The sequence below is a fragment of the Vombatus ursinus genome, unplaced genomic scaffold (assembly GCF_900497805.2).
Source record: "Vombatus ursinus unplaced genomic scaffold, bare-nosed wombat genome assembly UNPS02014812.1, whole genome shotgun sequence".
Lineage (NCBI taxonomy): Eukaryota > Metazoa > Chordata > Mammalia > Diprotodontia > Vombatidae > Vombatus > Vombatus ursinus.
The window spans coordinates 103,889,435-103,905,850 of NW_020954590.1; the positions used below are offsets into that span (position 1 = coordinate 103,889,435).

The 16,416-nt window shown below is 39.8% G+C and overlaps 1 protein-coding gene and 1 pseudogene across 1 annotated transcript in view; one reads left to right on the forward strand and one right to left on the reverse strand.

The window, feature by feature from the left end:
* LOC114053808 overlaps positions 1-12,200 on the forward strand; it is a 32,508-nt pseudogene extending 20,308 nt beyond the window's left edge.
* The window catches only part of LOC114054062 (28S ribosomal protein S28, mitochondrial-like), a 171,482-nt gene extending 158,967 nt beyond the window's left edge, over positions 1-12,515 (reverse strand). Inside the window, exon 1 of the mRNA XM_027877137.1 lies at positions 12,227-12,515. Within this exon, the coding sequence (XP_027732938.1) occupies positions 12,227-12,436 (210 nt within the window). The 5' untranslated portion in view covers positions 12,437-12,515. The remainder of the gene's footprint in view (positions 1-12,226) is intronic.
* Positions 12,516-16,416: the final 3,901 nt, after the last annotated feature.

The window sequence follows — 16,416 nt, forward strand, 5'->3', positions numbered from 1 at the left end:
ACCTCAAAATTTGATTACTCTTTTTTCTTTTCCCATGTTCAATGCAAACAGATAAGCCTGCTGTATGTTTTATGTACCTTAATAATACAAATATGAATAAGGAAAATCTCATGTTCCTTTAAAAAGAAGAATTAAAGTTATTACAGAGGGAGGAAGATGCCAATATAAAATGAAAAGACCTGTACCACTAATACTGGAAGCTAAATGCTAATTTGGGAAGTGATAGGACAGGATATAAAGTCAGAATTTGTGACCACCCACAGAACAAAAATATTTTACAAAACATGGTCTTTTCCTCCATGATATGTGTTAAGGTATTATTTCATAGGGATATTAGAAATTATAATAAATACTTTCCTCTGAGAATTTTATCTACCACAATCCATTCTATTATTTTGAAGTTAACTGGTTATTTCCTTTAGTCCTATACTAGGAATCTTACTATTTAGTGTGCAACTAAACATATTTTAAAACAGCATTAGGGTTCATTCATGTTATAACTCTATAGTTAATTCAATAATTAATGTTGAATTCAATTCATTAATACTATGGATTAAAAACGAATGTTCCATGACATTCATTTTTAATGTCATGTTAGTGGCAACATTTATTAATATAACATCTGAAAGTTGCTTATGGAGACTGAAGAATAGCATAGCAAGGCCTAAGGCCTTTGTTTTTCTGAGAAAAACAAAGTGATTTAACAAAATTGTGGTAAACTCTGTAGTTATGTGAATTTAATTCATTTAAATGTAAAGGATTTTCCTCCAATACTGAAACATCTGATCTAAAAAGGAAGGTGTAATGATTTATAATAAAAGTTCAATAAAGAAAAAGATCAATTTTCAATATGTTAACAAAGAATACTAATCTTATATAAATAGTCCTCTTAAAATTGTGGATTCGAGACACAGTATAAGTAGTCTAGATATAAACATGAACATATATTTAAAGGAAAATCAAAACCATGAAATATTATTCTTGGTTTTATAATACTGAAATATTCTGTGGTATGGCATCATAATTACTCCCCAGAAAACCCACTTTTAATATACTGAAAAGAGACATGGTACCCTCTACTGGAAGAAAGAAGAAATTGTTAAAGAATACTATTTATTTACTCAACTGTCTCCACCTCCTGGTGATATGAAGTTACCGGCCACAGTACATTTCATCCAACATAGAATTTAGCCTTCTCCTTATATATTAACATAACACTGCCTATTTCTACCACTTATGATAAATAACCAAAAAAGTTATGAGTACAGCAAAGTATTCCACAAGGTCTGCTTTTTGAATCTCTATACTCCTTTCTGTGAGGTAAGGATAAATTTGCTATTTAAGATTTCTGTACTGCAATGGCTAGCTTTCTTCCATCAATGTAAATGAACTGATAATGCTTGCTAGAGGAAACATACACTCGTGAATATGCACACTTACATTATACATAGTGAATATGCACATTTACATTAGTTATACTAGTAAGAGTTGCCACATTTCTCCAACTGTTAGGATACTTGCGAAGATCCCTTTTTCCCTGCCCCAATTAGGTCAGTCTTCATATATAGAATCACAAGAAAAAGTTGTACACTCTTTAGAGTAAAGTTTCTTTTGTACTCCAACAAGGGACCTACCTCAAAATCACTTCCCTTACCAAAGGAAAAAAGAAAATAAAGAAAACTCCTTAGGATATTTTGATTGTTCAATTTCCTCACCTTATCCATAGAATGGACTATAATTTTACCATTATGACTTATACCCCTAAACTGCTGGAAAGAGTTCTCCACATTTCTAAAGATTATGATAATGCTTATCTAGACCCAAAAGAAGTAGCTTTTTATAGCACCCTAGTTTTTGAGACCATGCAGATAAAAGGTTTCCAAGCCAATCACTACCCTGGAAGCTCTGGGAACTAGAACATAGAAAAGTTACTGAGAGATGGAATATTTTCTTAATTAAAAGTGAAACTTGGTGATTCCTTGTTGCCTCTGTCATCCTATTTGTGGTGCTGTGAGCCCCATGAGGCAATCAAGCATTGCCATGTGCCATCAGCATATGATACCCACCTCATCTCTGCCTACTGGCCTCCTTCAGGTCTCAGCTATGGTCCCATATTCTGCAAAAAGCCTTTCCCAGTCCTCTTCAATCTTAATGCCTTTCCTTCAAGACTATCTCCAGATTATCTTGTATATATTTCATTTGTACATGATTGTTTATGTGTTGTCTTTCCTATGAGACTGTGAGTTCCATGAGAATAGGAAGTGTTTTCTGCCTTTCTTTGAATCCCCAGAACTTAGCACAATGCCTGGGTGCTTAATAAATGCTAAATGATAACTTATGGAGAACCACCTTTGGGGTTGCCACCTAGTCTGTGATAATGCAATCCCCTACTAACCATTCCACTAGCTGATCTGTTATCCAGGCCTCTATACTACCTGTATTACCAGGTATCTGGTGGAGACCCATCTCAAGACACAAATCTGAGGAATTTGCTTTTCCAACTCTACCCTCCTGAAACCACTGCTGGTTGCTGGGTATACAAGTTCTACAAGTAGCCTTTTCTTTCCTAACTAGTTATGGATGACAATTTATCACAAAATCATTCATTTAAGGGTAATTCCTACCAAACATAGGAAGTAATAAAGAGAACCAGATAGATGGAATCAGAATAATCCTATTCTTTAATTATTTCTTACAGACCCCCAAAATAACCCTGACTCATTTGGTAAAAAGTATAGGGTGCTCAAAACTGCATTTGCTTCCTTTCAACATTCTTAGTCCTCAGGGTAAAAGACAAAAACTGGTAGGAAGACATTTCATCTTCCAAATGAGATATTGCCTGAAAGTGTTTCATAAACTTCCAAACACTTAAAAATGTATTATTACTATTATAATTTTTCTTACTAAATTAAATTCAACAAATGTTGATTAACTGCCTATTATACCCAATGCAGTCAATAAATTTAAGTGCCTACTATGTACATAGGGATATAAAAAGCAAATATGACAGTCAACTAGAATTTACTAAGTGCCTACTACTATTAAGCTAAAGCAACAAGGCTCCCTTGAGGGAGAGACAAGAGGCAGCATGTGCTAGTCAAGTCAAACTACCACAACCACCTTACCCACCACCTCCCCTCTGACCTTGATGGAGACAGCTCCAGGAATAGTCCTGGCAACAGAATATGACTGCTTTCTGAGTAACCTGCCTAAGAATGAAGAGGTTCATCACTAACATGTTGGCCACCAGGTAATTAATTCTTTAGTCATGGCAAATCATCAAACAAAAATACAAAATGGTCTTTAGTCCAAATGGGTATGTGACATAAATATAAAAGATCACATCATCTTAAAATATTATTGGATAAAGGGAAAAAGGGGAAGAAAACAAGCATTTATTATGTACTAAGTACTGTGCAAGGTGTTTTACAGATACTGGTCTCCCTGATCCTCACAATTATCCTGTGAAGTAGGTGCTATTATCCCCATTTTACAGTTGATATAACTGAGGAAGACAGGGGTTGTGACTTGCCCAGGGTCACACATCTAGGAAAAAAAGAGGTACTATTCAGAATTATGGTTAGGGAGAGATTTTATAACCAAACAAGAGATAGAAGTGTTCACAAAAGACAAGATACAAAACTTCAAGTTTATAAAATTTGAAAGCTTATACAAATAAAATCAATACAACTACACTAAAAAGAGAAAATTTAATGGGGAAAAAACTTTGTACAAAATGTTTCATATTAAAGTCTAATATCTCAGATATATAAGGAACTAACACAAATACATGACTAAGAGTCATTCCCTAGTAGATATGAAGTCAAAGATGAAAAAGCAGCTTTCAAAAGAAAAACTGCAATCCAATGCAATAATCATCTACTAAGCAAGGTGACTGACAATCAATTAAAAAAGAATTTAAAAACTTACTTTATTTGAGGCACTGCAGATACAACGATAATAATCAGAGTCTAAGACCACAAACAGCTTACTTTCTATCAGGGAAACATGGACACATTGGTAAAGACAAAATATTGACAAAGTAAATTCAGGTTAATTTCAGAAGAAAGGCATTGACAGTCAGGGGATCAGAAAGAGCCTCAAATAGAAGATGGTAATTTTGCAAGGGACAAAATAAAAACATTATGGGGGGGAGAGGAGGTTTCTATATCTCTCTATTTTATATACTTGTTGTCCGTTCTCAAAGAGAACCAAAATAACATCACTATGTTGGGGTCAAGGTATAGTGTGGCTGATCAGACCAACACAAGCTCAGAAGGCTCTATCACAGGTCAAGGCACAGAGAGCCCACATGAACATTTGGGGTAGATTCTCTAAATTTGCACATCTCATGTTTCTTTTGAGCTACTGGAATTCTGCTTCACTCATAGAGCACAGTGCCTTCTTTGAGGCAGGCAGGCCATGCTGGGTGGTCCTGTGCCAGTGTCTCTCATGTGTCACAATTGATTCCAGAGTTCTTCAGTAAGACCTTAAGAGTGTCCTTGTATCGCTTCTTCTGACTACCACGTAAGTGCCTGCCTTATGTGAGTTCTCTATAAAACAGTCTTTTAGGCAAATGTACTTTTAGCATTTGAACAACATGGCCAGCCCATCAGAGTTGCGCTCTCTGTAGTACAGTTTGAATGCTTGGCAGTTCAGCTCGAGAAAGTTCCTTAGTGCCCATTATCTTATCCTGCCAGGCGATCTTCAAAATCTTCCTAAGACAATTCAAACGGAAGCAATTCAGTTTCCTGGAATGGTACTGGTACACTGTCCAGGTTTCATAGGCATATGACAATGAGACAATGTGCACACTGTACTGTACAAAGCCTACAGTACAATGGCTCTGTAGGCCTTCAGTTTGGTAGGCAGTCTAGTATCTCTCTTCTCCCACATTTTCCCTACAAACCTCCCAAACACTGGGCTAGCTCTGGCAATGCATACGTCAATCTTATCATCTAAGTGGATATCCCTGGAAAGTATACTGCCAAGGTAAGTAATTATCCACAGCATTCAAAATTTCTTCATTTGTCATAACCAATGGTTCCATATAAGGATGGTGTGATGCAGGCTGGTGGAGAACCTCTGTTTTCTTGGTGTTAACTGTCAGGCTAAAATTAACACAAGCAGCAGAGAATCAACTGATCCACACTTTGTGGAATCTCAACCTACATTGAGTGCACAATCATCCACGAACCAAAAATCATGTACCAACTCTCTTTCCACTTTAGTGTTGTCTTGTAGCCTCCAAGTTAAATAATATACCATCAGTGCGGCAGCTGGCCTTGATGCTGTTTTCGTCCTTACTGAAGGTGTCTAACAACACTGCAGAAAACACCACACTAAAAAACCATGGGAGCAAGCACACAGCTTTGCTTCACTCCACTGGTAACTGGGAAAAAGGGAGAGCACTGTACATTATCCAGAACCCAGGCAAGCATGCCATCATGAAACTGACATACAATACTGATGAACTTCTACAGACAACCAAATTTTCCCATAATTTCCCACAAGCCTTCATGACCAACAGTATCAAAGGCCTTCATTAGATTGACAAACATTGCGTAGAGACTTCTATTCTGCTCCTGGCATTTCTCCTGGAATTATACATATATATGTGTATGGATATGTATACAAACATATGTATATATGCATATTTACACAAATATATGCATGTTTGTATTTATATATATAATAACTGGGAAGAAGAGGTGAGAGATACCACTAACAACTAAGAGGATCAGGAAAGGCTTCCTTCCCATCAGCAACTACTTAGGAAAAAAGATGTTTCAAATCAACAACATAAAAAATGCAAATAAAACAGATCTGTAGTTCTCCCTCACACACAACAAAATGACAAAGATGATAAAAAATGGGAAAAACCAGTGTTGGAAGGGCCATGGTACATAATAATGTACCACTGGTTGCACTGTGAATTGATCCCGACCTTCTGGAAAAGTTTTTAATTGTGAAGAAAAGAGTTATTGAACTATTCATACCATTTACCACAATATCCTACCACTGGACATGTCTCCCAAGGAGGTCACAGACTCATATACATATATATGAAAATATTCATAGCAGCAACTTTTTGGAAACAACAATGAAATAAAAGTAGGTGTCCATCAAAATGGGAATGAATGAACAAATTGTAGTGGGTGAATATAAGTGAGCACTGTTGTGTCACAATAAATGTATGAATAAAACGGCATTTATTAAGAGTTCACTACGCATGAAATATAAGGAATTTAAGAAACATGGTAAGTTTTACAAGAACAGATAGAGAGTGAAAAAGAACTAGGAACATAACACATACCAACTATAAAGACACTAAAAAGGTAGCTGAACTTAGATTAAATGTAATGATTAATGCTGGTTACAAACAATGAAACATACTTTCCTTCTCTAAGGAGGGAAAGTACTAGGATGCTAAATGTTTCATATACTGACAGATATGGTCCTTCTGTTTTTACTGTTTTACTTAACTATTATTCTTTGAGGGAAGTAACAGCAGAGCTGTCATAAACTTGAGGCTGCAAGGATGGAAGCAAGAGAGAGAGAAACGAGGACTGAGAGGATTGAGAACACTCACCCTAAACCCCACTGTATCCAACCAATAAGAATCCAGCCACCACAGCAGAGTTAGTTATAGGAGGTGCAGATCACTAAGAAGCAGCAGCCACAGTTACTGGGACAGACTCCTGAAGCTGCCAAGATGCATTCTGTGCAGACCCACTATGGCTTGGTCACTTTCACTATCTCTGGCATTCCCCAACCCACATATCCAGTAATCTTCACCTACTATAAGGTAGGATTCGAGTATAAGACTCACTTCCAGGCATTGTTTCAGTTCAGAGACAAACAGGAAATTATTAAGAACTTTGTTTGAGTTCACGTGGATGCCCTTGACCCTTGGAGGAAGAGGCACCTGTATTCCCTTGAGGGAACCAGCATCCATCTGTGGACCAGTTTGCAGATATGATCCTTTGTATCCTGCAATGCTTATACTTTTCCACCATAACTGGAGTTGTGATTGGAGTTAGACCTTTTATCCTGTCTTGATATGCTTTCACACCCAGACAGAGTGGAAGGCTTTGTTTTGATCAACACCGATCCCTATGCTAAGAGCTGGATGGACTGAGCTGCCCACAAGTGAACTGGCCTCACTTCCTCTATGTCTGAGATAATCCACGGACACCTCTTTAGGCAGGAAGAGTTGTCTGGTCACTCAGAGCTGGTGCAACAGTATCAAGATATCATTGTGCCCCTAACCTTGTGAATCTAGGGCCTGGTCCTTACTTCCCTATTACCTAAAGCCCCTGTTCTTACCCAGAGGGGTATGTAAGGGTGATAAGCTAAAGACAGAACAAAAGAGAGAAGTAAGATTCTGCAGGGAGATGACTTTGACTTTTTGGTGCCACCCTAACCTTGACTTCTAAACTATGACCTGTCTCCTCAGACCCTGAAAAAAAGATCCTAATGTCTCTTAGGTACCTAGACCCCTGACTTCTCACTCCTGGATTGCCTCTATTTTGGAGGAAGCCTTGGAGAATGCGTGCTATTCCTTAATCCAGGAATGGAAGACGGGTTACTGCATCTCAGCTCAGATTCTTCTTTTCTATCTGAGGATGTACTATAATAAGGGTATCTGGTGGACCCCCTAATAGGAATGGGTACATGAGTCACAGCTTTTTGGGTGTTCAGGGTCAGCAAAGGCCCTAAGATTGCAATGGGGATGTCCAGAGGATAGAGAAGAAGCGGGAGGTGAGGAGCATCAGTAAAGCACTGGGAACAAGGCTGGAGCCACAAGCAGGCGCAGGGAGAGACCTAAGGCTGCTTGGTTATATTAATTCTAATAGGGGCCAGATCAGGGTTGCTCAAGAGTTGGCATGAGAGGTGGGTGGGATTGCCGTGTTTTGGGGGCTCTGACCACATTGTAGTGGAGGAGAGGTTACCTCCTTGTGACTCCCTTGTCCCCCACAGCTCCCCTTTAACAATAAACTGTGTAGACAAGAGGAAAAGAGAAGGGAAAGTTCAATGGTTTGAGTTTGGGTTTTTTTTGGTAGGGGAAAAAAATGGAATGATTGTGGTATAAAAACAAAAGTCATGATTTTTTTTTAAAACTTACATGTTTAAAAATAAAAAAATAAGAAACTAAAGCCATCTTTGTCTCCAGTCCTACAGTACTTTTCCTCTTCATCCTGCTTTTTCAAAGCTCAATTATTGGCTAAGCAATCAAATACAATAATTAAGGCATGTGCACTATAAACATGTGCATAAACTTCACAGTGCCTTATAAACCACAGATTTAGAGCTGGAAGGGTTCAGAGATGTCATTTAGAAATGTCAAAAATAATTAGTTTCCCTACAAAGTTCTTACTTGGGCTCTCTCTAATTGCTAGAAAAGCAGAAGCTGTAGCAGATCTCCACAAGCTGAAAAGGCTTTCAGTGTATAGCCTGTGGCTAACAGTGTGTCTGCTGTCAGAGATCTATCTCTCTGTGAAGCTAGACTCCTCAACACAAGTTTGCCCATTAAGTAATACACTTTAGTGGGCACGGCAGCTGATGAAAACATAGAGGGACTGCAATCTGTTGGGTGGCGTATGCCAATCAAGAAAGCAAAGGTCTTGCAGCACTGATGTAAGCATCATCACTATTATTATTTTAAGACATTCTATAGAAAGAACTTTCTACAAATCATTCCAAAGACACATCTTCTTTTTCCAGGAATTCTGAGGTTTGATTAAAAAAAAATCCATGATTTTAATTAAGAGAATTCTATCTGTTTCGACATGTAGCAAAACTACTCAACTACTTCCTTGGCTGAATGAAACCAGAAACTGAAAATTAAAAGCTACAAATTTTTAAATTGAGAGAAATCAATCTACCAACATCAAAACTTCAGAGCTTTGCTAACAGCGTGAACACCGCTGCAGAATCTAACACTTCTACACTTCAACAGACAATATCCATGAGTCAGCCTGAAAGCAACAGGTACTGGACCTGTGACTTCATTGACTCGGGGCACTCCCTGCAGGGGAACCTCACTCTATCTGTGTAGGTCAGTACCTTCTTTGCAACTTACATTATAATCTTAGAGAGCTACCTAGAGCACAGAAAGATTAAATGGCTAGCCCTGGGTCACAGAGCCAGTATGAGTCAGAGATAGGTCTTGAATCCAGGTTTCCAGGCTTCTGGGCTGCCACTGTATTCACTATACCACACCGCCTTGTGTGTTCACCCTAGGGAGTACACTGGCTCTTGGAAATCAACTTGTTCTTTCCAATGTACAAGTGAAGAAGGCAACTATCTTTCTTAAACTCTTACATTAACCAATCAATAAACATTTATTAAGTGCTACTATGAGCCAGACCCTCTGCTAAGTGCTGGTGCTTGCAAAAGCAAAGCTTTCCTGCAAAGCCAGGAATCTTTCTGAAAAGAATCATGCCCCATTTTTACACTAACCTAGCATGGATGTGATTGTAGTCAAGACAGATTATGAAGAATAAGTCAAGAAGCTGCTAAAACGAATGGAAAACTCAGAAAAATTGAAGCACACTTTAATGGAAGCTGGCTACATAACAGATGGTAAAGAGGATGTTCCAGAAAATGGCAGAGGGAAGCCTAACACCAAGATGCTCCCAAAATAATAAGCAAGTATACCCCCCCAAAATTCATCACTGGTAACCAACCGTTCTTGAATCTGAGACTCTACTGGTTAAGTTAGGTTGGTCCTCAGACAATAGGCCCTCACTGAGTCAGCCTATACATATCAGTTTTCTAGAATAGAATAATGGCTATTGTGTTGAATTTAGAGTCAGAAACACTATGGTTCAAATCTTCCATCAGACACCTACGACTTGTGCGACCATGGACAAGCCAGATACTTAACCCCACTAAGCCTCAGTTTCCTCTACTGCAAAAAAAAAAAAAACTCCTAAAAAGAGGAGTTGCACCCTATAACCTCAGTGATCCTCTCTACCTCACAATCTGTGATCCTATGATATTCCAATGAAAACATAGGGTCATAGCCACTCCACAATGAGATATATGAGAAGAATTTTAACAAAAGATATTTCTAAAAGTCCATTAAGTATAAATTTGAATTATTTCATCTAAAAAAAAACTACTGAGTTATTTCTAAAGGATGCTAATTATAATTTATGGTAATTCACCTATTAATAAACTAATTTCAAAAGAAAGTTTTCCTTCTTTATTTATTTATTTATTTTTTAGGCAATTGGGGTTAAATGACTTACCCAGGGTCACACAGCTAGTCAAGTGTTTGGTCTGAGGTCAGATTTGAATTCAGATCCTCCTGACCTCAAAGCGGGTGCTCTATCCACTGCGCCACCTCACTGCCCCTTAACAATTCTTTTTTTTTGTTTGTTTTGGTTTTGGTTTGTTTTTTGTCTAGGCAATGGGGTTAAATGACTTGCCCAGGGTCACACAGTAAGTGTTATGTGTCTGAGGCCAGATTTGAACTCTGGTCCTCCTGATTCCAGGGCCGGCGCTCTATCCACTATGCCACTTAGCTGCCCTAAGTCTTCATTCTTATCTGAAATCTAACCAAACAAGAAGCAGGGAGCAAAGAAAGAAAAGCCAACTAGACATCAGTCCACCTTTCTTCCACCTCAGATAGGAGGCCTGGAATACAAGAGCATGGCCATTTCTAAAATACAAATGTAAAGCTGGAAAGAAAATAGAGAATCATCTACTCCAAAACCTCAATTTACTGGAAATTAAGGTCCTGAACAGGGAAAATGATTTTCCTAGGTTCACAAAGCCAGTTAGTGACAAAGTCATACAAAAACTATGGTCACCTATGGGGCAACTAGGTGGTGCAGTGGATAGAGCACCGGTCCTGGATTCAGAAGGACCTGAATTCAAATCCAGCCTCTGACACATATAATACTTACTGGCTGTGAGACCCTGGGCAAGTCACTTAACCCCACTGCCTAACCAAAAAAAAAAAAAAAAAAAACAAAAACAACCAACCAAAAAAAAATCTATGGTCACCAAAACTCCTGATTCAGTGTTCTCCCAATTAATCCAGGAACATAATCATCTTTCCTTCCCCTCCTCCCCTCAATGGTGCCAAGTGGAAAGCATATATAGTCACATTTGACCTGCTCTACATTTAATAAAACATTGTTTTCCAAAGTATTGTCCACAGAAAGCAGCTATGGACCTAGCAAATCCAATGTCATCTAAAAACAATCACCCTCTCTCCTGTCAATCACAAGGTACTAGAAAAGTGAAAACTCAACAAGTCATAAATTTAGAATTAGGAAAAATCCTGGGTCCTCAAAGATTAATCTCTCAAGGACTAGGCCTCTCAACTTTTATAAAAATAAATTAGTTTGTCCAGCACTTTACTCATCTCATTTGATCCTCACAAGAACTTCTGGGATTATTATTAACATTTTACTGATGATGGAAACTGAGGCTAAAGAGGATTAAATGACTTGCCCAAGAATCCTTTATCTGGTAGGATTATACGTAGTTTTCCTGACGTCATGGCCAGCATTCTAGCCACCATGTCTCACTGTGATTAAAACTGCAGGAATCCCTATTTTCTTTGATTCTGCAATGAGGTTTTTAAAACCATTTTCGGGATGTGAAGAGTATCTTTCCAGGAGCCTGAATGCGGCTTTCATACCATATTTTAGTCTGGGATTTGTGGAGGAAGAGAAGAGTATGATAATATGAGCTTGCAGTTATAAAGCGCTTTAAGGTTTGCAAAGCTCCGCATGTATGTTTTCACATCTGATGCCCACAACAGCCTCATGAAGGAGATGCTATTATTTTCCCCTTTAACAGTTGAGAAAACCGAGGCTGGGAGAGCGATTAAGTGACTTGCCACGGATAAGACGGCAGGCAGAATTCTAACTCAGGTCTTCCTGACTGCAACTCCAAGTCTAGCACTCTAGTCACTGTGTGTGTCACCTAGCCGCCAAGAAAAGACGAACTGCCTTGGTACAGAAGTTTTCATCTGTTTGCTGGCATTGGAGCTCCCCCTTCCTTCCGAAACCGAACACTTGGGCTACGTCTCCATACCGGCACAGACGCTGCCTACCAACACGAGCACGTGGGATCCAGGAAACTTTAACTCCGCCTCCAGGATCTCTCCTCTCCGCCCCCTAGCCGAGGCTCCGCCCCGCGCAAAACTCGCATGCGTCACCGAGGCGCCGCTCTAGGGATTGGCCAGACGGCTGCCGCTCACCTGCTGGGGCTCCGCCTCCTGCTGCAACTTCGTATGGCGTTCCAAAGCGCTAGCGAAGCCTCCCAACCGTTTTTCCGGCTCCTTTGGGGAAGGACTCCCGCTCTCATTCTCCGTGCTGGCACCGACATTGTGACATCGATGGACTGAGAGATGAAGTCGCGAGAAACGGCCTTGGGCGGCCACCCCCCGGCTCCAGCACAGCGCTGCCATGACAGTTCCTGGTGACCTCTGAACTATGACGTACTTCCGGGCCCCTAGTAAAGGTTCTTGACAGAGGAGCCGCCCACCCCGCACCACCGAGGTGGGCTGGAGTGTGAAAGCTAGAGAGGCCACGGAAGTGGGAGAAGTGTAAACGTCACGTCCGCTCTCTTCACGCTCTTAGTGGCCAGACTCCCTGAGCGGCTGATTTGGGAGGGCGGGACTTCCGTACGGAACCTGTATCCTTCCGGTGTCCTCGAGCGGGTGGAAAATTCTTTGGGAAGCAAAAAGAGCTCAGAGCCAGGAGAAATCCCTCCTCAGTTTCCTCTACAGACGCAGTCCCCTTCTTGTCACTGATAGCAACCCCTAGAATGGCTGAGAAACAATTGCACAACTTCTACTGGAAAGCCTGGGCTATTTCTCTCAGTAGGTAACATCTTGGGCTCCACTTTTCACTGCCACCGAACCGGCTTTGGGGCCACGAGCACATTAGTTTCTTAGTAAGTTTCCTCATCGAATAGAATAAAAGGGGTGGGGGGGGATAGGATGAAGGGAAATAGTTTTTCACAAATTGGCTATTATGGAAGTGTTTTGCATGACGACACATGTATAACCTGTGTCGAGTTGCTTGCCATCTCAATGAGGGTGGATGGGGAGGGAGGAAGGGAGAGAATTTGGAATCCAAAGTTTTTTTGTTTTTTAGGCAGTTGGGGTTAAGTGACTTGCCCAGGGTCACACAGCTAGTAAGTGCCAAGTGTTTGGTCAGAGGGCAGATTTGAACTCAGGTCCTCCTTACTTAAGGGCTGGTGCTCTGTCCACTGCGCCACCCAGCCGCCCCGGAATCCAAAGTTTTGAAATCAATTGTTAAAAATTGTTTTCACATTTTACTGGGGAATAAGATATACATGCAGTGGGGTATAGAAATCTGTCCTGCCTTACAGTTAGATAGAAGGGGAAGGGGATGGGGGGGTGATAGAAGGGAGGGCAGATCAGGGGAAGCGATATTAAATGCATGCCATCTTGGGGTGGGGAGATGGGGAGAAAATTTGGAACTCAAAATCTTGTGGAAGTGAATGTTGAAAACTAAAAATAAATAATTAAATTTCCTCATCTGTAAAATGGGTCATACTTGCACTGTCTACTTCATGGTTTTTTTTTTTTATGAGGAAAGGGCTTTATAAACTTTAAAGGGCCATCACATATATGAATGTGTATAGGATGCTCTGGAAGTGTTCAGGCCTACTCTAATGTGTCAGCAACTCTCAGGACTCAATCAGCTTTCTCAGTCCCTGGGGACTCCTGTTTGTAGCATTTGCTACCAGTGCTACTCCTTCCTTCCTCCACTTCCATTTTCCTTCTCTGCTACTTCTAGCAGACTCTGGTGCTAAGAGAATGAGTCTCTTCTAGTGACTAATGATGTGGGTCCTTCTATGACACTCCTCAAAATTATCTCTAAGGCACTACCTTATTTGCTCCACTGGTACTTCTGCTTGGTGGAGCCCAGTTCCCATCAGGATCTGACAGAATGTCTGCCCTCTTTTTTCCTGCTCACAAAAGACCTTCCAGACCAGGAAAAATTCAAGTAGACTTTTAACTTTTTGATTCATCTGGCCACTTTGGCCTCTTACCATCACTACTATCCCTAATTTTTACAAAAAAGCAAGACTGGTTTCCCCCAAATAAATTTTTTTCTTGCTTTAGCAGCCCCCTGTTTAGAAATCTGCAACCCCACTCAGCTTGTTCCAATAAAGGCCTTTACCCTGACATTATACTTTATTTTCCCCCTCCCCTTTCTACCCACCTCTAAAATTAACTTCAGCTTGTCTTTTGTTAAGACAAGCATGTGGCCCATTTTTTGAAAATATCTTTAAAACAGGCTTGATAAAATACATTGTTCTCTGTGTGTATATATTTAGTCCTCACAACTTTGAGGTCAGTCAAGCTTTTACCAAATTTAATATGTACCAGCATTGTGCTAAACCCTAATAATACAAAGAAAGGCAAAAACACTGCCTCAAATTTCTAGGAGCTAACATTCTAATGAGGGAAAAAACAAGCAAATAACTATGCACAAGATAAATGGAAGGTTCCTGAGGAAAGGACAGGAGAGGAAATGAAAGGTCTCCAGCAGAGGGTGGTATTTGAGCTGAGTCTTGAAGGAAGCTGGGGGCCATCTCCAGTCCTGCTGATCTATATCTTGCCACTGGACCCAGATGACTCAAGGTTTTCAGAAGAGAAAGTGATTGCACAGCCCTCCCTCACTTAAAATCCAATTCACTTGCAAGTCATGGCATCACCTTCCTGATGTCTTTGAGAATGAAGGACAAACAACAGCCTGTGCATAGTCTGAGCTGCGCACTGGGAACCCAACTGACCAGTTCTAGTTGGGCAAAGCAGCTCCTTCCTTCGTCTTTCCCTTCCCCGAAGAAAAAAATTCTTTTAAAAACAGAATAGGCAAAAAAAAAAAAAACCACAAAAACAGAATAGGCCAAATGAAAAAGGTACAAAAATTCATAGAAGAGAATTCTTTAAGAAAATAACTCCTTGGGGCAGCTAAGTGAAGCAGTAGATAGAGCACCAGCCCTGGAGCCAGATGAACCTGAGTTCAAATCTAGCCTCAGACACAAACATCATAACACATACTAGCTGTGTGAGTCTGGGTAGGGCAAATAGATGCTAATGACTTCATGAGACACAAAGAAACAATAAAACAAAGAAGACTGAAAAAATTGAAGAAAATGTGAAATATTGAAAAAAAGTGACCTGGAAAATAAATCAACAAGAGATAATTTAAGAATTATCGGACTACCTGAAAGCCATGATCAAAAAAAAAGAGCTTAGACATACTTCAAGATATTATAAAGGAAAACTGCCCCAGTAGCTTAGAACCAGAAGGTAAAGTAGAAATTGAAAGAATCCACTAATCACCTCCTGAAAGAGATGCCCAAATGAAAACAACCAGGAACATTATAACCAAATTCCAGAGGTCCCAGGTCAATGAGAAAATGTTGCAAGTAGCCAGAAAGAAAAAATTCAAATATTGTGGAGCCATAGGATCATACAAGATTTAGTAGATTCAACATTAAAGGAGCAGAGGGCTTGAAATATGGTATTCCAGAGGGCAAAGGAGGTAGGATTACAACCAAGAATAATCTACCCACCAAAACTTGAGTATAATCCTTTGGGGGGTGGGGGGGATGGCTATTTAATGAAACAGGACTTCCAAGCATTTCTGATGGAAAGACCAGAGCTGAATAGAAAATTTGACACTTGAGTATAAGATTCAAGGGAGGCATAAAAAGATAAACATGAAAGAGTAATCATAAGGGACTCAATGGAGTTAAACTGTTTACATTCTTATATGGGAAGATGATACATATAATTTTTAAGAACTTTATCATTATTAGGGCAGTTAGAAAGAATCTGCATGGACAGAGGGCAAGGGTGGGAGCTGATTATATTGGGATGATCTCAAAAAACAAAAAATGAAGGGGTGAGAAAGAGGGATGCACTGGGTGAAGAGGGAAGGGAGAGGTAAATGGCAAATTTTCTTACATAAAGGGTCACACAAGGAAGAACTTTTATTGTGGAGAGGGAAATGAGGAAAAGGGTCGTGAGCTATGTTTGAACTTTATTCTCATCAGATTTGGTTCAAAGAGGGAAGATACACACACATACTCACACTCAGTTGAATATAGAAATTTATCTGACCCAATAGGGAGGTTAAAAGAGGGTACGGGAATAAGATTTATGGGGGGGGGGAAATAAAAGGGAGGGTGGATCAGGGGAGGCAACGGTCAGAAACAAAACAAACTTTTGATGAGGGACAGGATAAAAAAAAAAGAAACAGGAAAATGGGATAGAGAAAAAAACAGTGATTGTATCCGTGAATGTAAATGGAATGAGCTAACCCATAAAATGAAAGCAGAGAGTGAAATAGATTAGAAATCAGAATCCAACAATACATCGTGTACAACAGACATACTTGGGAC